This window comes from Strix uralensis, chromosome 7 (genome assembly GCF_047716275.1).
Source record: "Strix uralensis isolate ZFMK-TIS-50842 chromosome 7, bStrUra1, whole genome shotgun sequence".
Taxonomy (NCBI): Eukaryota; Metazoa; Chordata; class Aves; order Strigiformes; family Strigidae; genus Strix; species Strix uralensis.
The window spans coordinates 40041579-40066489 of record NC_133978.1 but is presented as its reverse complement, the minus strand read 5'-3'; the positions used below and the strand labels follow the sequence as shown (position 1 = coordinate 40066489).

The window sequence follows — 24911 nt, the reverse complement described above, 5'->3', positions numbered from 1 at the left end:
TCATGCCAAAATATTCATAGCTTAGCAAATATATTTTTCTCATCTGCAAGCAACTGCATTTTCACCTTGTACATTAATACACAATAGAAGTTTTGGTAAGTGCACTAAGAAAATATAATTGAGCTAAGCTTTATTTGCTTTCCCCCAGTAAAATAAAAGCTTCTGGTTAATAAAATGCACAAATGAAAGCCTGTAATTAACTAGATCTCTCTCAAAAACTTTCAAACTCCAGGTAACTATAATAAATGAGCAGTCATTAGTTGTTGAGTAAATAAAATCACGCAAGAGAAAGTACAAAACATTTATTATTACTGTTTGCTAGGTGGAAGGTTCCCTTTTCTTAGCAGATAAATCCTAGCAGGTACGTGCTGTAAAGGCAAATAGCCTGAGGGACAATAAAGTTTATTGAGGCCTGAGTGATACATAGGGTTTTGTGTAGAAATCCACCCACGGTGTATTTCAGGGTAATTCAGTCATTTTAACACAGGCAAAACCCACTGTGAGCTCTACGAGATAAGAAACTTAATTTATTTTTGATAAATTAGGGAAGTGTTTTCATTTAGGAAATGAAAAAAGGTTACTTTTATTTTACAGGGGTTATTTGTGAAACAAGTGTAGGACTTGTTTATGCAGATATTTTTATTGCAAGGTTCCTATCTTACAAAAACTGTCCTTTTACTGTTCTCTAAAATGCCCTCTCACTAACACAATTGAACTGTAAGGTGGCTGTATTGATTTGTCACTGAAAACTGTAATTTTACTCTTTATCCTTTCAGTTGAACTTTCAACTACGCCAGAATGAAGAATATTTTCCATTCTGGGACTTCTACATCAGACTGGAAAGTGTTGTTTGTCCTCCAGGACCTGAATTTCTCATTGCTTTTTCCATTGCTCCTGTTTCTAATTCTTTTCTACACATATAGGATATTTCTCCATTTCTCAAACTTGCATAATACTTCCCTGTAAATATCTCCATCAGAATCTACTTCTGCTAAGCTCAGGTCATTAAACATGTAACTGGAAAACAACGCTACGCATTTGTAACTAATATTGATGCTGCAAATGAAGCTCCCTGTTCATTTTGTATGAATTTTGCAGCCATACTGTACATCTAAAGATCACAGGCATTTGAGACCGTGAATCTCACAGAACAGCTCCTTGACATACATCCTGCACGTCTCACCCACAACTACATGTATATCTCTCTATCTGTCTCTGTATTTATCTATACATGTATCTGTTTGTTTTTTTCCATTAGTAGTTTAAGATAATACAGGCATATATTTGAAAAATTAGATTTTCTTTAGAGTTGTAGCTTTAGCTAGAACTTTAGCAGAACCTTGAATCTTGCTTCAGAAAAGGAAACCTTCTTTCAGTATTTACTGTAAACAAGCCATGGTTTTAGGTCTCACTGTACACATTCCTTCGGCAGAAACTGAAAATCAGTATAATAACATACGACTACCCAAAGATAAAGTGAATTTAACTGCTCTGAACACTTCATCTTTATATCTTACATGATATTACAGTATCTACTAACTCCATCTAAGCTATTACATGTAGACTAATAGGTGCTACTGAGAAGAAAGTAAGGCAAATTTTGTTAGGAATTACACAAACCCTTTGCTTCTTTAAGTTTGACATTTGGAAGACCCATGGAAAGGCAGGTGAGCCATGTTTTCACTAGAGCTTCAGAGGAAACAAGGCGTGGAGGCAACTCTAACATCTGCAATACACTGAACAACCTGGATGGTCACCAACTGTCCATGCAACGGCATCCTGCTCTGCTTCCGTCCCTCTCCTTACGTTCCCCAGCTCCTGTTACAGCAATAATTTTCTGGAGCCCCTCACTGTGTTCCTACAGCATGGCACCTTCACAACCTCATCCTCCTTGCAAGACAGCAATAAACCCCTGTAAATGTGGACAGAGTATTTCCATCCAGATGAATAGTTCATAATATACATTGACAACATATTTGCACTCAGTCTGGCAAACTATTTAGTAGAAAAACAGTATTCTATAATGAAAAAAATTATTTGCCCTCACTAGCTAATCTCTCACACGGCTTAATGAAAGCCAGGAGTCATCTACCCTACTGCAGAAACAGGTATCGAACACAAACTTCAGTAATTTTCAGTCGTGCTTCAAGAAGATCTATTTGCTACAGATCTATTAATTTTCTCCTGCTCAATTCAGCTGAACTATACCTCACTAACTCAGTCACTATACAAATAATTACGCATCATTTCTGGTTTGCTGTCATTATTCAAGGTGTTTCATCAGGCTAGTACGGCCTGAAAATTTATTCCTTACTGGACATGTGCCACTGAGAGTATTTCTGGGCTGGCTAGACATCAGTTAGACGACTCTTTTTTCATCTTAACCTAATGACCAAATTTTACACTCCATTCTCCTAAACTGCCAGCTAAGAAGTAAGCAGTATTGCTTAGCAACCCGTTAACTGCTTTCAGCCAATTTGTGCACTCAAGTAACTTCTTTATCCTTGGAATTCCTAAAATTTTTTATCACTACAATTCCTCAAACGATTATGGACAAGTCTCAAGGATTTTTCAACAAGCTGAACCTATTTTACATCACACTCATAAATCATCAGCACACAGACATAAATATGCCCAGAAATATATGATAGCTTCAGGTACTTTTTTAAATAAGAGATCAAGTCAGTTTTAATAAAATGTACACAGGAAGAAATAATCCAGTTCAAAGAGCATTTTTTGCAGGAGTATTTATACTCTACTTCTCTGTGTTTCCAGGTTTTAGCATACTAGTAGTTTTTGGCTATCAAAACTGTAAAAAAAGTTATCAAAATACTTGTTTCGGGTGTCTGACTCTGCAAAGGAAATGCTGCACTGATTTGCACTTGCTTATCCCTCTTTCACATGTTTGCAACCAACAATTTCAAATCATTACAACAAAGCCACATGCCTTTTAGAAGACAAATCTGTTGCTGTAGATTTGTAGAATAAACACATTCCTGCTCACAGGACATGTATCTCCAACTGGCAACAGGAACTTTCTAAAACACTATTTAAGGGAAAAGGTTTTGAATATCAAAAAAAGTCAATAAAATACAGTGACCTTGATCAAACAGATTTTTTTCTTAAAACTGATCTTCTAATCACTAACATCTTACTCTTGACTATCACACTAGCATTTGAGTACATGTATCAAAAAGATATTTTTTTTTTTTTGCCACATGCTAGCAACCAAGAACTCTGAATCACTGTTTTTGGAAAACAGCACTGTAGAAGAAATAGGTGTTGTATTACACCCAGTTTTGCAATAGGGTTTCTTGAAGAATGAAGCAAACTCGATATTTTACAGAAAAACTGAGTGATAGATGTCAATGTCAAACAAAAAACACATCAGAAAGACTGACTTTTTTTTCCCCCTCTGGCTTGTACTCACTATGTAGCAAACAGAAGCTCTTTTAAGGCACAATTACGTTAAAAGATTATTTTTTCAGCTTTTATGCTCCAAAATACCCTAAATCCAGTATAGAATCAAGTACAACACTAATTTTTTACAGTTACTCTATACCTAAGTAATCGCTAATGATTACTTGAAAAGAAATCTTTTCAATGCAACAATTTTGCTTGCTTTTGTAAAACGCTGACATAATTTTTGCTGGCAAATGCAAGCAGTATGATGTTAAGAGGTAAGTTCTTGTTCCTGCAAGCAATTCTGTGGTGATGGCAAAATGACTCACTCAAAGGACTCAAACCAAGGTGCAACGTAATGCTGAGGAAACACATTTCCCCACTAGAAGTTGTTTTGCACAAAATTTGCTAGAAAAAGAAAATTCAGTTAAAATTAAAGACTTACTGGACTGTATGCTGAAAGAAAGTTTTGTCCGTGGAGTTATTGGGGGTGGCGTCACTTGGGAGCTGGGAGGTGATGGAGAGACGGAGAAACGTCTTTCACTTGAAATGACGTTTATGACTTGACTTTTAGGTCTCTGTGGTCTTAGTGGGCTGATCTGCACGGGGACAAAACCAGCGAGACAGTAAAGGAATATATCTTGTTACTGAGCAGCACGCCTTGGGATGCTACATTTTCCCCACTACCTCCTAAACAGTAATAGGGCGATGATAACATACAATACTTCTGATTTAATGCAGTATTTCACAGCTCCAAATGTTGTTCCCTTCTCCTCAGGAATCACAATGAGAATTAATGCACACATCTTCCCCTAGCCTGGCAAATTTTTCTGTGAAGCAATGAGCCAATTCCCCAAACACTTGCTTAATAACAGCTAAGGAAGCTTATATCCTTACACAAGATTATACAGCACTCAAAATCATCTCTTTCTTCTCACGTGGCTCTACTTCCCTTTTACAATTTATTTCTTTAATTGTTTGCGTGGTCAAACTCACTTCTGAGGAACACATCATCTTTCCAGAAACACTTTCTTGATGGTGCATGTTTGTGCTTGTATTTAATTCACTGAAATATCCCTATTGTTTTGCTTCCGTTGCTTCATAGTCCATTTAAATTTTCCATCAATCCCTGAAATGATACTTGTAATCTGATGGGCAACTAATGCTTTTGTTAACGTGATTCCTTTTACTGAGTTTAATTCTGAGCTCTACTGTTTGTTACCCATACATTGGCACCCATATTTCTAATAATCACAGTGAAGAAAGGGATTTTTTATTTCTAAGAGATCACAGAAAATGGAGCAGCAGCCTGAAGTTAAGAGTGGAATTACATCCAAGGTGCTGCATTAGGACAAAACAGAAAATGCCAGCAGCAATTCATGCTTTTTCGGGGAATTTTGTCATTTCACCTTTTTTTTTTGTATGTTGTGAAGTATGTTGTGAAGGAGGAATCTAAAATGAGGTACGAGTGCTTCCTTTTATTTTCAGAAAACAAACCCTAAAAGGGTTTGCATAAAAGATTCTGACTCTGAGACTTCTACGAGAAATGAATGACCATAAAGTATGTAACTTTTTTTGAAAGTGCATCAAGACCTTAGGGTAATCTTTCATAAATTTGCCTGATACTAAAGTTCAAGTCCTAAAGACTCCAAAGGTTTCTTCTTTCAAGATCTTTTAAAGCATATTTTTAGTAGACTGGATAAGCAAAGTAATCACTTTCTCAGAGGCATGTAATTATAAAAAAGCAACTAAGGAAAACACACTAATTGATTAGGAGAGCTGCAATGCCAGAATCAAGAGAAAATCCAACAACTAGAATGAAGTTCCCCAGTTAACCTGGTCTGTAGCTACTTATCTCAAATAATTTTAACTTCTGTGATTGGCAGAAGCTTCACATAAATCACGGTTCTGCTAGGGAATATGAATTCTTTGGAGACCATTAATCCATAATGAACCCAATGCTAATTTTTTTCAGTCTAATGAAAGCAAGATCAATAGTGAGTGATGTTAGATGTCACTAAATCAATAAAATGCACAGCCTGTTATTCTGATTTCTAACACAAGCTTTTGAGCGGTCTGTTAACTACCTGGCTTCAGTGTTAGGTTTGCTATCAGCTCATGGAATCAAAGAACTAGCAATGAGAATTTACATTAAAAAAGTTTATGTGGTACTTAAGATATAAATCTCTAGAAAACTATAAAGACATTATTGATCATCTTCACATACTGAAGTGCTTAATTTATCTTCTGATAAGATCATAGTAGTACAAGATGTCTGTAATTAGGGCTTGGGTTTTGATCAGTCAATAAATTCATTATGAGTACAGTGAAATTTGGAAAAAAGTATTTAAGCCATACAACTAGACAAAATAGCCTCTGAATGCTTCTTTTTAAAGAAAATATCAGAGCTCTGTGAAATAATTCTGCAATTTTATAATCTTTCCACATTCTTCCATGACAATCATGACAATTCATTTGATTGGAAAAAAAAAAAAGAGTTCCAGCATAAGAAAGTCCATCACAGTGATGGGAACACCCATTTCATTAGACAACAGCATCTTTGGAAAGAGGAACAGAAGCTCTGCAGAGACGGAAATGACCGCTGTCTGACACGCCTGCTGTGCCTCCCACTTAATATTCTCTGTAAATTTGGTATCGTGCTTGCGATTACGTTGCACAAACCAATTAGGAGTGAATAACACAGGATCCAGAACAGATTCATACATAAGGTTATTGATGCATCCTTCCCCCCTGAAAGCAAACCACTGATAACCACCTATTGGTGGTGGGTGAAGAATAATTTAGAATATGACTGTTATCAGGCAACAGATAGTTGTGCGGGGTCAGGGGGTGAATGTCTGAAGTTGGACTTTTGACCTGTCAAGCACAAGCCTGCTATTTGCCAGCTACAACTGGCACAGGCTGGTTGTAAACTGTGATGACACCTGGATGAAAGAGAAGTGACACAGCAAACCCTTCCATTAATAAACAGACATGAGACAGAGCCAGTGATTACGAGGCTGACCACACACTGCGCTTCTGAACGTAGATTATTCTGACATATCCCAACATCCAAATCCCTGACGGGTTCTCATTTACTCCGTCTCACCCGTGACAAGCTTGAGCGCAGTTTTTCCAGGCTGCTGTGTATCCTGCAGCATCACATAGACCAGACTTCATCGCCCAGTCTTGCTCACGAGGACACCGTGTGAGATGTGCCAAAAGTCACGCTGAAATCGGCACGTCAGGGGTCTGCCACATCATTCCTACCCACAGAGCCGCCTCCTCTATCGCAGGAAGAAAGCAAGCCTTGGCCAATCTGGTCTTGACAAATCCAAGCTGGCTGTTATTCTTTTATTCGTTTTCTTGAAGGTACTTACAAATTGTCGTCGTGCTAAAGAAAAGCATGTCTTCTGCTGTAAAACCTCCAAATATTTTAGAAGTCAGAACTAAGAATCCATTAGAAAATCCACTGAAGAACTGGAATCTTGTCATTGAATTAGCGATGGTACAAGTGGTTCTAAAGTTCTCAGCAGAAGGAATCCAGTAGCTATAATACAAAACCTGGTAACTAATAATAGTTTATTACTAAAATCTCACTTTAAAAGCTCTTTGAATCTTTATTTCAATTTCCATTTCTATTCAAATCTGGATTCCAACTTTTTTAAAAAAAAAATTAAAAAAAAATCCTTCATTTCCCCCCTCTCCAATTCATCATCATCTTTTTTTAAGCCTGCAAACTTTCTGCTTCAAAGGTCCTAGCAAAGTAAATCAAAATGCCCTTTTCTTCTTAAAACACAGCACTGGCTAGCGGTGCTTTGGCAGCAATTTCAACTTAAAAAGTGAACCTGCACACAGTGCAGTCCACAGAAGTGGAAGAATGCAAAAGCTGAATTCTTACCCACAAAAGATAACAATTTCCCTTTTATATCATTCACAGGGGACATATGTCTCCAGAGTGCAAAAATTCTAAGACAAATTTTATCTTTAAACTGCTTGATATTATCTGTACAAAATTCCTGAAGGCAGGAGTGGGAATTGTACAACCCCTCTTGTAAACTCATCTCAAAAGAGCGTTTTCTCTGTTTCACCTACAAGAGAAAATGAACCACACTAACACCAAGCATTAAGAATCAACTTGGTCATTTTGGAGCCCATCAAGTAGTTTGCAGATACTGAAAAGGGAGAGGTTTTCTCTCACCAGTAAACTCCTTTTGATATTGATCTGTGGATTTCAAGAAGCTCAAAGTAGCTGCAAGTAACTAATTCTGACATTTAATTACCCTCCCTCTCTATAACCAGGGGAATATTAGTCATACCAGTCATGCACTGAAAGCTCTTGACTGGGAAGAGTGGAAAACTTGAGTCAAACCATGTTGGGCTTGGCTCATTTTTGCTCCTCAGACAACAGACGGGAATATGCCTTGAAGGGTTATCATGTCTGCCTTTCCAGCCAGCATTTGCATTTTTCCAGTCATAAGCAATCTTCTCCAATATCCAAGACCTCTCAGAGATGACAGTGATCTTGCAGAGACATCAACCAGCTCTCCAGCATCCTTGGACGCCTCCCATCTGGTCTCATGGATCTGTGCAAGTCCAACTGACTGAGCTGCCCTGAAATACAATTTTCTTCTCCTGTGGCTAATGCTCTTCTCCCACAAGCTCTGCTAGTCTGCCTAGGGATCTGTGAGACACGAGTGCAAGTCTTGCCATTGCAATGTTCAGGCTTAGTCAAAACACGACTGCTGCATTGTGCAGAGTTGAAAGCATTGCATCAAAAAGATAAGACATATGGAAATATATGTAAAATGTATTTTCTGTCTGAAAACACTCTGACAGTGCTCACCTGGCTGGCTTTGGCAGGAGGAATCTCCATTCCATTTATACAGACCAGGACGGATCTAAAATTTACTGAAGTCAATGGAAAAACTCCCTGCCTTCAAAGAAGTTTGAATGAAAACCTAGAGATGTACAAAAGGGATTTTATCTGAGTTTTTTGCTGAGCTAATGGTCCATGGCCACATCAGACAAAACAGCTCTGATCTTCCAAGATGTCAGAAGACACATCTGAGAGATTAGCTCATCTCTGGATGGAAAAGGAGGAGCAAATCCAGAAAACAGGAACTATGGATGAACATCTAAGTAATATTCCACTCTAAGTACCAAACAGAAAGACTTAAAGGATCTAGTCATCACAGGTCAGGGAGAAATTGTTTTAAGAGTCCACCAATGAAAGACTTTGCTGAGTTAAAAGTTGACTTTACAAGTACTTATGCAAATCTTGAAAAGAACATTACATTTATTTCTGGAGGGCAATTTTTAAACTATTGGCCTCAAAACAGGTGTCCAGGCAGAGATTTGGAGGTCACAGTTATTTCACGCACTCCCTGCTCCAGTTTAAAATGGCCTTGCTTTCAATTTCAGAGCTAAAGCTTCTCAACTTACCTAAGCCTTTAGGACAGTTTCAGTGAATTAAATATACTCCAAGAAGAGAGGGCTTAAGAGAGATATGCCCTGTAGTTAATATTCTTACACACAGCCACCAGTGGAACTGCTTACGATTTTCTGCTCAAAATAGCCTTTCAAGAATACGTAATTGCCATGCATGAAATGACCTTGTAACATTTCCACCAAAAAGTGTTTGCAGTAGTCAGCTGAAATATGAGAAAACCCATCGTAATCTATTGGGAACCATAAATTCAAAAGGCTGCTAAAATGGTAGCATTTATTTCACTTAGGATATACCATCTGTTCCTTTTATCAAATAGTCATGTATAGCTTTTGGTAAGATTTTCATACGAGACACCTTTTTTTTTTTTTTTTTACACTATGAATAAAATCTGTATTGTTGATTCATTATCACATATTAACATCATAGCGTGTTTTCTTAAGAGTTATTTTTGGTCTAAAAATAAACTAAATTGTAAAAATCAACACTTTTATTTCAAAAGAGAAAGAACACTGCTCAGAATTAGATAAAGCATTACTTGCTAATAAAGTTACCGTTTCTGAAAGGATCACTGCTTCAGACTGCTGCAGAGAAATATCAGTAGATTTAAATTCTTTATCAAATATCTCTTGATGCTTGCTGTTCCTTTTTTCCTTCTTCTTCTCCTTCTTATCTTTATCTAGGTCATCCTTGTCCAATTTATCTTGAGACCTAGAATGCATCTTTTTTGGCAGGAGGGGCTCCAGTACAAACCTAAAGAAAGTTGTGGTTGTTTAGATCAATAACATACTGTTTTCAAAACACCTAATTTTCATTTACATATTTCCCAAAGTCTCACTTGAGTTAACAATGCTTTACTAATCCAGGAAACCACATTAGAGAGAAAAGGAGGGGGCAGAAAGTCATAACAATCGTAATTGTCTTACCATAAAATTTACTGCGGAACTGCTGAAGAACCAGTACTGCATATTTCCCTCCTCTGTAGTAAATGTACTGATTTGCAGCTATGCAAACTCCTGAGTTTCACTGTATGTGGTTTACATAAAAATGAGTTTCTCATTCAGCACTCCCACTCTATACGCTGTGGCACCACGGCAGGCGTGTCAGCAGACACCTGGCAACTCCAGTGGAAATCAGCACTACACGAGTGCAAGTAATTGTACCATGAATTAAAGAAATGTCGCCCCTACTTCCCCTGCACCTCGGAGGCAGTCCATGGATCTACCAATGGCTTTCAGGATTTCTTTAAAAATTAGCCAAGTAACCATCAGGATTTCTTTAAAAATTAGCCAAGTACCCATCAGAATTCCTTTAATAATTAGCCAAGTACCCAACTTCCTCTCTTCCTCTTGGACCTTTTTTTGGTGGGTTGTTTTTTTTTTTGGTTTTTTTTTTTTTTTTTTTGTGGAGAAGGAGGATGTATTTACTCTCCCCAGAGAAGGAATAACAGTTGAGAAATTGTTTTACAGGTGTCTTTTCTGTTGAACGTGCACAACATAAAATGCTTTCTAATCTCGTAACTCATCAAAATTACAGTACCTTTGCACAGAAAACTAAACAATATCACCCTTAATGCCAAGGAAACACCTACACATTGCACAAAAGCACGAGGTATAGAGGTTTAACCACAGACACAAGCACCATTGCTGTCTGCAGTAACACCCTGTGTGTGTATGTTTGGTTTTGCACACATGCACGAGGATATACATCTCCATCCAAGTGTGCACACATATACTCACAGATCCACACCTCTGCTCACCTACAGCCTGCCCTGGTGAAGGGGAGCCAGGAGGGCTGACTTTAGTTCTTCTGATATTACAGATAAACTCAAGAATGAAAAACTGGTCAGATAATAATGAAGGGCAAGGTTAGTTTCCGAAAAGCAGATGTATTTTCCCACCTGGAGTACTTCAAGTGTGTGAATACAGGCAAGGCTGATATACTACTACCATCAGCTCTGCAATTTTTACAGTCCATGACTATTTTTCTTCTGACTATAAAGGAAAAAAAATCTTTAGGGGTTCAATGAGCTTTCAAAGGAAAACATTTTTATTTTGTAGGGAAAGCACTATTCTAACTAATACTGGAACTCTTTTTTAGCTATTTTTCACTCAGTAATTTAAAGAAGTGTCTCTTCTCTCACCTGTTTTTAATGACTAGTTTAAATAAAAGGTAATAGTTTGCTCTTAATGAGCTAAAATATTCTTAGCTAGGCAAAGTAATTTATAATCTATTTTATATTATAAACTAAACCAACTAGTAAAATCATACCCTAGTCGAAATTACATGGACAGATTTTTAAGATGTCTCAAATGATCACATTACAGAACTGAAACCAACCCAAAAACCCTCAAAGAAACCAGCTTACTTTTTAACATTGGAAAAGCATTTACCACGCCATGGGGATGCATGCATGTACAGGCTTTGCTGTGAAACACCGGCGGATTCATATTTCACACAACGCGCAGCGAAGTTATCCTAATCATCCCCATTAGCAGCAATATCCAGCAACAATACCCAAAATTATTATTATTTTTTTGTTGTTTGAAGCACTAAAGGCCCTTCAGTTTTCAGCCTAATTTAGCTCATTTGATGGAAAGATGCTCAAACCAGTTCCTGGGGCGATGGCCCCTGAGCCATTACCCTCGTAAGCAAAGACAAAATCACACAGGTTGGGAAACAAACCTGCAAGCTTTTTTCATCCCATTTTACAGACAGGGAAAAGGGAGGGCAAAGACTTGCCCGGGCCTACAAAGTGCATCAGTGACAAAGTCCAGACCAGACAACAGCTCTCCTGCTACCGCATTTTAGCCACCTGAATTGCACATTTTAGCTGCTTTTGCTGGGCTCTGCTGGGCTGAAGGGCAGCAACAGCCGCCTCGCAGGCTGACTGCAAGTTTACAAGAGGAACTGCCATTCTTCAGACAATGATTAATTGCTTCCCTTCCAGGCATTACTATTATTAGTACTATTAATTATTTGTATGCAACGTATCAGTGATAAAATGGGCTAGCACGCCACGCTCCTACTTGAAGTACATGAGGACTTTCAACAGACAGCAGCTCACACAGGCACACTGGGATTTCCCTGCTTCCAACCACTGCTTGTAAGTGCTCAGATTTGTACTTCTAAGTCCCATTTTAAGCAGTGAGTAAACCCAACATCCTTTTTTAAAGTCAGGGTTTTATTTATACATAGAACTGGGAGCTGTAAACCACATACTATGTCAATGTCTGCTTTGAGTTTTTACTGTTTAAAAGCTCCGAAGCAGGAGAAGCTAGAGATAGCATAAAATATAAATTGTGTAATCTGGGCAAGAAAGTCCGTCGGCCCCTTTTTTCATTGTGTTTCTTAGTTTCATCTCTAATCTCAGAATTAACATATGAAGAGGGGTGAAATGGAAAGCAGGAGAGGACAACTGACCATAAAACCCAATCAACTATGGTAGGTACACGGGTGAACTTCTTCCAAGTTAGTAGTGACAAACCATCCGCATGATTTTAAGGTAACTTGAATTTTTGAGGTCTTTCATTATGTTATTTACATCTGATGATTTTTCTTCTCCTGCTCCACTGACCAAGAAAATGAGCGTTTTTTTTTCAGGTCTTCTCAGAGATGACAGTTGTTAATTATATTTTCCCCACATGCATTCCAGCTGTATTGCCCTGGGCTCAGAGCTGGAGCTTGAAGTGCACCATGATCTTTGTGAGGCTTTTTTAATATACATACTGAGCAGACTCATGAGACCCTCCAAAACTGCTAAGTGACACCTGCCACAACAAATCTGGGATGGAGATGCAAAAATTAAGAAAATAGCATCCAATGGAGGAAGAAAAATACATATAACAGTTTTGAAGGAAAAAGGAAAAATAGGTAGAGGCCGGCAGGGAAATTATCAGTATTTTTCCTCTGAGATAAAATAAAGTTGCCCACTAATCTGGGATGGTAGTTATCCCTAAATTCCAGCAAGACAACTTTTGTGGATGAATTAGTCAAAATGCATTATCATCTCTGCTGTCCTACATTTTTATGAGCATGACTCACCGTGTATACGTTACAGAGGGTAACGTAACGAGAGCTGAACTGTGCTCTGTTTGCTGTTCTTCCTAATGGGTAAATAAACTGTTTTTAATCAAGGTAAGTATTGTGTTGGTCCTTAGATGCTGTATTTAATTTTACTTGATGCTTTTACTCTCTAGTCGGGTAATAACTCCCTCTGAAGGTGTACAAGGGACACTAATGTTTCTAGCACATCTCTAAGTTTGCAGCCCTTCAGGAGGCTTTTAAAAAACTGCTGCCTTGGTCAAATACTGAGTTTCTGGATTATGGGAATGCCTGGAGGGAGGAAGAGGGAGAAGGGATGTCTGAGGGTGCACGGAGACCCCAGAAAGAAAACAGATAATTTTGTTCTTTTGAGGGATGCGACTGTGAGACAAGGCTTATCAATAGAATTCCTGGTTCTCATGTGAAATACCTTGATAAGTCTTGAAGTACAATCTTGCCATAAGCAGCTTCTCCTCTGGCAGCAAAAGTGAGAAGAAATGATTGAACAGTTAGCTAATCCCTTCCTTCTCCCAAGCTCCACCTCTTTACCACAACAGGACCAGCTGAGCACATGTCTCACCACTAATTTTGCAAAAAATCCCTTCTGAACTACTACACTTACAATACTTTACAAGGGGAAAATCTATCTTCTGTTTGTTTGGGAGTTTTTGTTTGAATGCTTAGGGGGTTTTGTTTAACTTTGTTTTAAAAGAGGACCGAGAAGAGCTTTATATTTATCTTGGTTAAAAAAAACCCCAAGGAATATATCTTGAGATAAATGTCTATATAGTTGGGTTTTTTTCAGCCAATGTCAGGCTGTCACCTAAAAGCGCCATCCCCACCCCACATTAGTTACTCACACTGCTGTGTCACATTAATGTTTGTGGGGTATTATGATGAACCAAATCTAGAACAAAACACACTGGGAAAAGAGCCAACTAAAAAATCCCACAGCTCCTTATGAGATCAAAGAAATGCTCACAGTGCACACAGGAGGAGGCAGTAGGATCAGAAGGAGTAACACCGTGATAGCACCGAGATTGGGAGCGGGGTGGTGACAATCCTCAAAACCTACACATGCGCATGCCACATCAGGCTTTACAGAGATCAGCCCTGAGTGACTATTTCTTACGCACCCATCCGAGCCAGGTCGAGAGGGCGTGCTGTCGGAGGAGATGGAAGACACCGATGCAACGGAGAGGGGTCTTGAGGACGACGGCATCGTGAAGGACCTCACCATAGACCGGGGCCGACTGCCGCGTCTGTCATCCAGACTTGAAAGCTGCAATAAAGAAATATTTACTTCTTAAATCACAATATAGCTTACATCTGGTTACCGAGCATAATGTGGAAAGGTTCAATGGCTGTTTACCCCATGTAGAGTTTTCTATTATTTAATTATACATTGTGTTTAACAGCAAAGAGACAAATTCTAAAGAAAATCCACTTAAAGGACTAGGAAGAAATATTCAGGTCCTCATAGATACATGTATAATTTTAAACATATTCCAGTAATTCATTTGTTTTAATGATATTTACATGCTTTTTTACATCTGGGCTTTAAAAAAGGAGCTTTCTACAAAAAACTTTTTTCTTTTAATCCATCTGTGCAACTGAAGTGACTGCCCTGTCAGTATATTTAAATGAAATGGAGTTGTTTAAAAAAACCACTAAGAGGAACTTTATGTCAAGAGAGCCAATTTACAGAGTGACATCTAGGTTAAGAAGAAAATATATGAAAGGATTTTTTTTTTTGTTTCAGACAATTTCAAAGTTCTGAATATTTATACAAGCTTTGTTAGTCATTAATAACTGATGTATGCATAAAATAATTGAACTCTTTCAGTCAACAAATAAGAATCTCATGCTGTTTAATTACAGGTATATTTTCCACCCTGTCAACTACTGGTAAATTGGCCTTGTACAAGGAAGACAGAAACGATAAAACTCCATCAAACCTGACAATTCTTACTGGTAGGTAGAATGAAATTAGAAAGATAACACCACCTGCATATGACTTTCCAGTCATCTCCCCGATGATGTAAATGTATATTATTGAAGTGACTGACATTCAAGTATCATTAATGTCAATTATTCCTGTTCTCCTTGGGAATAAATTACTATTTGAACTTTTTTCTTCCTAAATATAATAGCAAGATGGGATTTGAAGGACTACAAACAGAACACCACTTAGAAGGATACCATTAAGACTGGCACATTTCCCATAAGATCTCAGTGTTCCCATTAAAAAAAAAATAGACAAAAGTGAAAATTAATCTCTGAAGCAAGGCCTGTCATAAAATACAACAGGATAACTCACTGGCATGTACTATTTCACCAAGGTTTGGGCACTCAGAGAACATCACTTGGCATGTTTTTGCTGCCCTGCCTGCTGCATCATCTTTCTTATCCCCTCCTTAGTGCAGGATGCTCTGTATCCCACTGAGCAGAAAGCCGAAGCTCTCTCCCTCACCACAGGCCACACCATCCACTCTTCAAAATAAATCTCTGTGGAATTTTCCAGAGATAATTTGGAACCAAATTCACACCCTGTTTATACTGATGAGATTGGCATATCATCCATAAACTCAGTGGCATGCACCCATTAGTGACCATAACCAGAACTGGATGAAGAGGGCGCTGGTTGAAGACTGTTCAGGTGTATCTTGCTTGCTTCATTTTTTTAAGAATCAGTTTAGTGAGTGCTGCTCATTTAGGGGCAGAAGTAAAACTGGAGAACTTCTAATTGTAATCAATTTTTTTTCGTTTCTCAATCTTTTATTTCTTAATTTCTTAAGGACTAGATTGTGATGGAGGCCCCATCTGATATTCTTGCTTTGGAGGGTTTAAGGATGGGAAGGGAGGAAGTGCAATTGTGCTTCAGACACTGAGTTTTCCAGTACAAGTTGAAAACCACAACTGCAGATGTTTTTCGCCTCACTGCTGCAGAGATAACCTTCAAAATCTGAGCCCACGAAGTAATATCTGCCTCAATACATATGCAAATTGATGCAGCACCTCCAAAAGTGATGACCCAACCCCAACTAGGGCAACCATAAAATTTGGCGTTTTCATAAGAAAGCCACCACTCACTTGCAGGGAAACACCTGCCATTTGATACCATGTCCTTCACCTGCTGGGACCTGCTAACTGGCTTTCTTATTAAAAGGCAGTTAATGAGATTATAGTGCAAGCTCCTTATCTGTTTCCAGGGTGCTAAGGAAGCCAGGGATGGAGATGAGACGGCAGTCCAAAGACCAGGCTGGCAAGTTGGCTTTCCTGCGCTATGGCCCAGTAATTAATGGTCTGTTGGTGATTTTCTTTGTTTTCAGATGGCTTTTGCTGACAGAAAGTGGATCTGTGCAATCTTAAATATCTGTGCAATCTTAAAAATAAATCACTGCATTTCTAGATGGTTTGGTTTTACTACCAGTCCTTTCTGTGGGAAATGGTTTCTGGTATAGAATATTCTGGACATCAATTTGTGGAAAATGCCTATTATCCTAAACGATACCACACTGTTTGCTCATTTGGAGATAAATCATGAGTTGTTACAGGCCACACATCCAAATTTTAGAGAAAATTTTACAAGTGCTATAGCTTGAAATCTAACTACATATGTTGAACCAAAATGAACACATCAACTCAACAGGGAGTAGATCTGACAATTCCAAGTCTGGCTAAAAACCTTTGCAGCAAAGGGGGGGACCCCAGAATTTCCTAGCACTTCCAACATGTCAAGGACAGATCACTGCCACCATGGCCCCCTGGGGTGCCATCCTCCTTCCCAGGGGAGCAGGGTGCGTGGTGTGTATATGGATCTTTTCCAGTAAATATATGTGCTCTGTTTTCTGAAGCAGTGAGAAGAGATGTACTGCATATGCAAGTTTCATGTTCTGCTGTCGTTTCACAAATAAACCTAAAAATTATAGCACATTTACAACACCGCTGTCAGGACTACCAGTAGACAGAGATAAAGCTCACCCTGGCAGCCTTCAATATATTATTAGGACATCAGCTCCACATAGTCAGGCTTAGAGCAACTCTAACCACTTCCATCTCGGGTTTTTAAATCACTTTTAAAACTGATTCATATAATAGCACCCAATCTGTGTGGCTTTTGAGTGGATTATCAATTATATTCTCAATTATGAAACCTCTATGCTGTCTTTTTGCCTTCTTCTCCAATGGGTAATGCTCAAATTAAAAGCAGAACAAAACCCCACTGGAAATGTCACCAAATTCTTGGCTGTGCCTTAAAGTTGAAGCAGCAACTGCAAATAGCTTGTTGGAATGACAAAAGCAAGAACTCCAGCAGTAAATCTCATTAAGTAGCAGCTATCTATTTATTGCCTGCCTACATTCAGGGTGGTGCCAGAGTACGTGAGGCTGCACACCACTGTAGGGCAGTGCAGCCCTCATGTCTCAAAAGGAATTACATCTATGGAAAGGTGACATTAAGCTCTAGAAAATCATGCTATAGTGGCATGGGCTTTTTTTTTAAACCCAATTTCTTAAAACTGGGATATTGAAGAATATCTTGACTTCAAGGAACAGATCCAGGCAATTTAGAAATTGTTCCCATGCTAGATAATGAAAGTAGCAAGGCTTTCTGATCATCTTTTACAGCATCTGCTCAGTATTTAATGATTTGATGACCACTGAGAACAACCAGGCAATGCTGCAACAACATTGCTTTATTAATCTGTGGCAATTATAATACAGTTGCCTGTAATTTAGAGACATTCCACATATTTAGGAAACATAAAGCTAGCAGATAACTTACGACAGCGCGGGCCCCGTACTGTTTTTCCACTTTGTCTTTGAGCTGCTTGAAGCAAGCTTCCATCCGCTCGTGGAAGGGTCGCAGTGCCTCCGTCACCTTCTCGCCGTGAATCCGGATGCCCTCGGCCAGGAACGGGATCTGGAAAGCAGAGTTATGCTGCTTTGGTCTGCCCAGTCCTTCCTAAGAGAAGGGTTAGGGCAAGACTCCCACAGATGTTGCAAGAGGAGTGAAAGATCTCATGGACTACTACCACCACTAATAATAACAACAATTATTATTAGTATTTATTATAATCATCATCATCATCAATTGTACATGAAGCACAACATAGTAAAAAAGATCTGAAAATCTGTTACACATGGTTTCCTTTTTTCTCTGTTAACCAAAGTCTTTTAAAATTAATGCACCGATAGCTCTGCCCAGCAATCCCATGCTGGAGGCACAGCTGAATTTATCAGATAGCACAAATACTCCTGTGATGTTATATTCACGGGCCCCCCTACACGCTGTACTTCAAAATGGCAAACTGATGAATGACAACTCTCACACCAGGTAATTAACATCAGTTCTTTCTCAGTTTCATGAGAATAAGATCTTGAAGGAGAAAAATATCTGTATGTTTTCTTTAATAACTGCTATTTCTAAAACTGCAAATGAGCTACATCCCTGGACACGTATATATTGCCAAGCAGTATTTACTAATAAAACAAATAGTTTTATATACTATACATTACTTCTTAGAAAAAATATTTTCTTTGGGAAGAAAACAGAAGAGAAAAAAAAATAATTATCTTTTGTAACTGAAAATAATCACTTATCTTCAAGGCTTCTGTCACAAAATATCCATGCCAACACAGGATTATATAATTAGTTCATAGTGTGGAGGTGTAGCTGACCTTTTAAAATGTTTTCAGAGAGACATTTTCATTCCCACAGCTATCCAGACATACCATTAGAGTTTTCTACCTCCAGCTTAGGAAAAATATTTCCTCTTCCAGGTCCGTTTCAGCCCACACAGTGCTCTGATTCTAACTTAGATATTCTCTGCAGCAATCAAGCTAAGAGGCTTCTTCTTAATAATTCATAATTAAATCATAATACTGATTAAAAACAGATCTTTCTAATAAGACCGAGCAGCAATCAGAAGGAGTAGCTTTATTAGTAAGGAGAATAATAAATACACAGATGAATTACAGATGAACAAACTCAAGAAATCTTATCAAGATGATTCTCTGTGATTCGGCACTATTTAAATGGACACAGTTTCTTCTCCTAAAAGGCTACAAAGAGAAATAAGAATAATGACAAATTTTTTTACTGTAGCCACTTCTTTTTGCAGCCATATGGATTTGCACTCTACAAAAATTAAGCATTAAAATCAGAACACTTCCCTGCTCTAAATAAGTAAATGAATTTCCAAACTTTTGTAATTATCAAGCCATGCTGTGACCCTCTATTTTGCAGGCATAAGTGATCATTTGGCCTATTTTTTTAGAAGAACCTGATGACTTTTTAAATGGGCTTTTTTTCAAAACCTCAAAGTATGAAGATGAGGTACACGTGGGGTCTGAAGCTTCAGCTCTGAGATAATTTTTACAAGCAGAAAATGCGCTAATGAGCCTGTCCTAGGGATCAGCCATCTCCAACCTAGAAAATCAAGTAATATGAATTAAACGAAATTTTTTGTAGGGAAATGTCCCAGTCAGGAAAAAAAAATGTAGGCGCTTCCTTCTGTGCCCCAAATGGAAGGTGTTAGGGAGGGTTTCACTGTTGGTATGCACCAGATATATACAACCAGCCGTGGAGAGCTTCTGGCACGTGGAGAAGCAAAATAATAGGAGGGTTGATGGCCAGGTCTGCTGGAGTGAGCGTGGGCTGGGCTGGGAGAACATGAGCACCTAAAGGCCTCCTGGTACAGGAACTGTGGGTCAAGAGATCGAGGAACAGGCAAGACGAGACACCGACTACAAGGGAATGAAAGATGACCAGAAACCACAGAAGAAGAAAAGGCTTGTTATTAATTCAGAGCCTGAATTTAATAAACTTCCCATGGCTTTTCTACAGAAATTCTGTGAGATTTCTGAGTCAGGATATTTGGTGTCCCTGTCCAAGACCACTTAATCCTTTAGACATTTATTAAGTACAGAAGGAAAGTACCTTCGGACTGTTTGACCATTTCCACTTCACCACCTTCTACTAACTTCGAATTTTTTCCTACGTCTCCTTTCCAGACATTGACACAGGGAAATCTGGTGACGAGTGACACTGAATTTTAAACCTATATGAATTTTTGTTGGATAAGGAGGCAGAATTTTGCCACATTCACAATATTGCCAATTCCTTTGGCTGTGGAGCAATGGGTGGGTTTGCTTATGGCTCTATTTCAAGAGACCCCAGAGGGCACCCTCATCTTTGGAGAGGTGAATGAAAAAGTAAATGTAACATAAATAGCTGAGCTAGAAACAAATGAGCTGAATGAGAAAGGAAACCAGCCCAGGATAGCACTTATTCCATAACTCTAATTTTTGTTGATTTTAAAATTATATAAAGTTCCACTGCAACTTAAAATTCTTCCCTGATTCTTTTAATCTTTTTTTAAAGATCTTGATCTGCTTGGCTGAAAAGAATAAAAAAGCTACACACATTTGAATTATTAAAATTAATATAAAATCTTACAACTGAAAAGAAAATATTTCATAATAATGGTATCATAAAATATGATCGTAAAAACTTAGCTCTGTATGCTACAATTCTTTCAGCTACGTAGAAGCACCACAAGATTTTTATGTGACACACTAGTTTTGGTATGCTGTAAATACGTTAGCTAAACACAGAGTGACTAATGTCATCAATCATTCATTTCATTACCATCATTTCAATCAATCATTTCATTATCTTCATGTTAAAATAAAAGTTCAGCTTGAAATCATGTAGTTGCGTGGAAACATTTTTTTCTAAGTTTGGAAAGCACTAAGATGGGCATTGTTTTGTTAATAATATTTATGTGAAGTTAACAGACAGAAAAAAGGGACGCTTAAAGCTCACAGGAATTCTGAAAGGATAATATCCTGAAGAGCATGAATTCCATAGCACAATGGAGAAAAAGTTAAGGTAAGGGGATAGAAATAAAATTAAATTTAACTAGTCAGCTGATAATATGATTGTCAGGCTACTATTTCACATATCCAGATTGATTTATAATGCATAAAGAAAATCTCCGTGTGATGACAAAACTCCAAGCCCCACATTATTGAAAAATGAAAACTCATTTTTGCTTTCAATCACTGTCAAGCCCGTGATGAATTCAGACCACTGCCTCACTTCGGAAAGTTTCCATAACAACTTCCTCGCCCGACACCAGCCGGTATTTGGCAGTCGGCTCCCCACCTCGCTCCCATCTACTGATGCTGCCTGTGTTCTGAAAACGGAAATCATTTGAGAGGAGGTTTAAGTCTTAGGATACGTTAAATGTGTATGGAACATCGAAGGTAAATTTAGAAGCACTGATTTCCACCGTGAAATGGCTAGACCTTTTAGTGAAAAGCATCTGCAGATAGAGAAATAGTTTTTGAATCCTTATCTCTATTTTTCTGGTTCCTGTTGTTCTGGAAGTACAAGACTGATGGGAAATTATGTATATAAAACCACTGAATAATTAAAATAGAGCATGATTAGCTGCCACACATATTTTCAAATAGTAGTATTATTTTAATAAACAAATGTCACCAAAGTGAATCTTTGGTGAGGAAAAGTGTGTTTGTAATTCATTTGAAGTATCGCTATCAGAGGCAAAGACAGAGAGCTGACATCAAGCTAGTCTTCTGGGATCAAATTATTTTCCTCTATAAAACCTAAAGCTCCTAAAATGTAATCTTCTGTAAAAGCTCACCAGAAAATAAATAAATAAATACATAATTTTTTTGAAGACCAAAAGAGTTTTTATTCAGTGATAGTTTTATGGTCTTCCGAGGGTTTTTTTTTATTGAATTCCATATCTTTGGTTCTACTACCTCTAAGATTGAAACCTATAGAAATGTAAATTATTCCCTTTATAATAAAGTCGAAACTGAATATAAAAAGACAATGATGCCCTTCATTCTTCTGTGGCAAAAACACTACCAATCATATTGGTGGTTTTTTTAGTTATCATAAAATTATCTTGAGACCACTGGAAAATATCCAGTATATGACTATGGAACAAAATGAATTGTTTCTTGTTTGTCCTGAAAAATATTCTTCAGTATATGTACACGCAGTTCTTCATGCAAGAGGGTTCTTGCTCTGTCTCAGGCACAGGGCTGGGTTCCATTCCTGGTTCAGGAAATATCAACTGTGTGATCTTACATTTAAATGATTTCTGCTCTAACGTGTCGTGATAAAATACCAGGTAATTTCACATGCTTTATGAATCATTAATGTATTTGTACCATGTTAAGCTATATAGCAAATGAAGCAAAGGTTTCACAACATCTAGATGAATTTACTAAATATTTTGCATGTGAGTTAATTTTTGCATTTAATATTCTGTGCTAAAAGGTACTGTAAGTACACATAGGAAGTTTAATAAATGGAAAATATGTTGTTTGAAGAAAAAAGTGAATATGTGAAGAAATACTGTCCCAGTGCATGCAAGCAGGAGGTTGGATTCAGGGTTAGGCATTTCATCTTACTGTCTGAAAACAATTTCTGAAATCAGCCTTAGAAAATTAAAATGGGAAAGTAAATTGCCAATAATACTAACCAACATTATTACAAAATATTTTCTCATTTCATATAGATGGGATATTTTCACTGCATTATGGTTACAAAAATGGTTTATCAAATGACAAATGACGTCAGGTTAGAAAAGATGAACTTTAGCTCATGTTCCAAGACAGTTTTAAATGGCAAAGTAGGGTTTAATGTCTGAATTTTCTCAAAAGTGACACTAAACTGTCTTTGTACAGCAGTTGGCCCTGACCAACCTGACTTAAAATTTTTTACCTGCCAAGCAATCAGATCCTTCAGTTTTTCAATCTTGTCATGATCTTCTGGATGCTCGTGCATATATTTTTCAGTAAAAAAAGCCTAGTAAAGAGAGAGAAATAAGCAGGTATTTCAGAAAATGAATCAACATCTACTACCATGGAAGAATTACCTACAGGAAAGATAAATGAATCAAACCAAGAGTTCTGCAAATTAGCAGTAATAGCTACAAACACAAAGTGAAAATCTAGAAAAGATATACAGAATTTAGTAATGTTTTAAGATTAAGGCATTAATCTTTTTCAGTCAGTAAAGTAGGCAGATGAGCACATGGTGATCAAGACCAAACCTCATGGGCAACACTGCAGAGGACTTGGCACAGCTCTGAAATGTCTTTCTAGCAGTTCCCAGGGTATAAGAAGTTTTAGTAGATGAAATGGGTGAGAGTTACAGCAGGACATAAATGGATGGATACAGCAACATGTCTGTCAGCATGTGCCTTCTCCATTTATATTATGAAATACATGTTGTTTGTGTATGCTAGCTTAATATGATTAATATTCACAATATATGCAATAGATACAGTGTTTATAGTTTCCCAATGTTATATCTTATCCCATGTAACTTTAAAAGCTAATGTTGTAAACATGCAGTTAAGAATATTTAGACATTTTTGCAACACACAGGTATCTCGGAAGTCTGCAACATTTGATTAATCCTTTAAAAGCTCGTGCATTTGAAAGCAAAGGAGAGAATTGCAGTCGGTTATTTTGGTCACTGAAGTTCACCCAGAAACTTCAGCTCTGATGTCCAAGCGCATGAGAGCACACACGAGGAATGTCATCAGTCTCAGCATCTCACTCGAGTAAGCAATTATCCACCATGTCCCTGCATAAGTACTCTTGGTACTAAACATACCGACTCTTTCTTCAAATGTAGAAAGGCAAAAATTTATCCAAAAATATCAGAAAGACATTGAAAATGGTAAGTTTTAAGCTGTGTCCTAAAAAGCACATATAAGGGGAGACTCACATAGTGTTTATATACAACGCCCCAGCACACGTGCCCAGCAGCACTCCAGGAGAGCCCAGGCTCAAAGAGAAGCAGCACTGCAGGACAGATTATTTTTACCTTCTCATAGTTTGTGAACCCTCCCATGACTGCAGGATCCACAATGCCATTAAGCAGCATCGAGAGAGGGTTAATGGGTAGATTTGGATCATTTAAATGCTGTTGAACCATATTATTGATCTTATCGTTTGTTAGCTGCATGGTTTCTATTGCATTTTCCAGTGGACTGATTTCAACCTAAAATAAAAACAAAAGGAGTTCTTTAACCAAGGAGGAGAGTTTTTAACCTGCCACAGAACAGGCTGTCCACCAAACCACCACGATTAGAAACATTTTAGGCATTTCAGAACCGAAGGTATTTCAACCAATAATTAACAGAAAAGGTGGTTTCAGGCATTTCAATATTTGGTATCTGTACATTGTGGTAACTGAAAGGATAATCAATATCAGTGGAGACAGTTAAAATGCATTTCGCTGCTGTAGGACGGATTACATCCCAGCACAACAGCACAACATCCAGAAAGCTCTGACAGGAATCACGTGAGGTTTTTGGAGGATTATGGAGAACATCAGAGATTACGAGTCAGTGAGTTTTAGCAGTACAAAGAAGATCAAGCTAAACGTAATATTAAGAAAGAAACGCTAACAACGTGGATTTTCTGATGGAAAATGTAATCCTAAGCAGCTCAAAAATCAAGAAGATTTTTTTTTCAGCGATTATTTTTCTGTATTTCCAAGGAAATTAAGTTTAACATGATGAAGAGATGACTTCTGAGGTATCTGCTGTGCTTTTTCCCATGAGGTCACATTTTCTTCATCTGAAGGAACTCAAGGAAGAAATTTTCTTTCTCACACAGCCTGGACTCCAATGGAGAGAGCTCCTCAGATGTCTTCATGGGGTGAATTAGCTCTTATACTGTGTAAAACTTGCTTTATTTTAATTGGCTGATTTCCAACTATTATTTATGGCCAGATACTGTGTCTCTCAGAATGACAGTTGCTCATGTTGAAAAAACAGTATTAAAACATTTAAAATATTGCTAAAATATGTACATTTAGTGAATGGGCTAAGAATTACTAACTTGCAGCTACCCAGAGTGTTGACAGTGCTCACTGGAAGACATAGCCTACTTACATTAAATAAATGATGTGGTAGGAATAAAAAAAGGAAGGTTAATTGAGGCCTGTGAGGAA

General features: G+C 37.8%; 1 protein-coding gene across 3 annotated transcripts in view; it reads right to left on the bottom strand.

Moving 5' to 3' along the window:
* The window catches only part of DOCK1 (dedicator of cytokinesis 1), a 312454-nt gene that overhangs the window by 11909 nt on the left and 275634 nt on the right, over positions 1 to 24911 (bottom strand). For all 3 annotated transcript variants that reach the window (XM_074875532.1, XM_074875533.1, XM_074875534.1), the window contains 6 exons: positions 23778 to 23954; positions 22665 to 22748; positions 17682 to 17819; positions 14032 to 14177; positions 9406 to 9604; positions 3848 to 4001 (listed from right to left, as the gene is read on the bottom strand). In XM_074875532.1, the coding sequence (XP_074731633.1) occupies positions 3848 to 4001; positions 9406 to 9604; positions 14032 to 14177; positions 17682 to 17819; positions 22665 to 22748; positions 23778 to 23954 (898 nt within the window). The remainder of the gene's footprint in view (positions 1 to 3847; positions 4002 to 9405; positions 9605 to 14031; positions 14178 to 17681; positions 17820 to 22664; positions 22749 to 23777; positions 23955 to 24911) is intronic.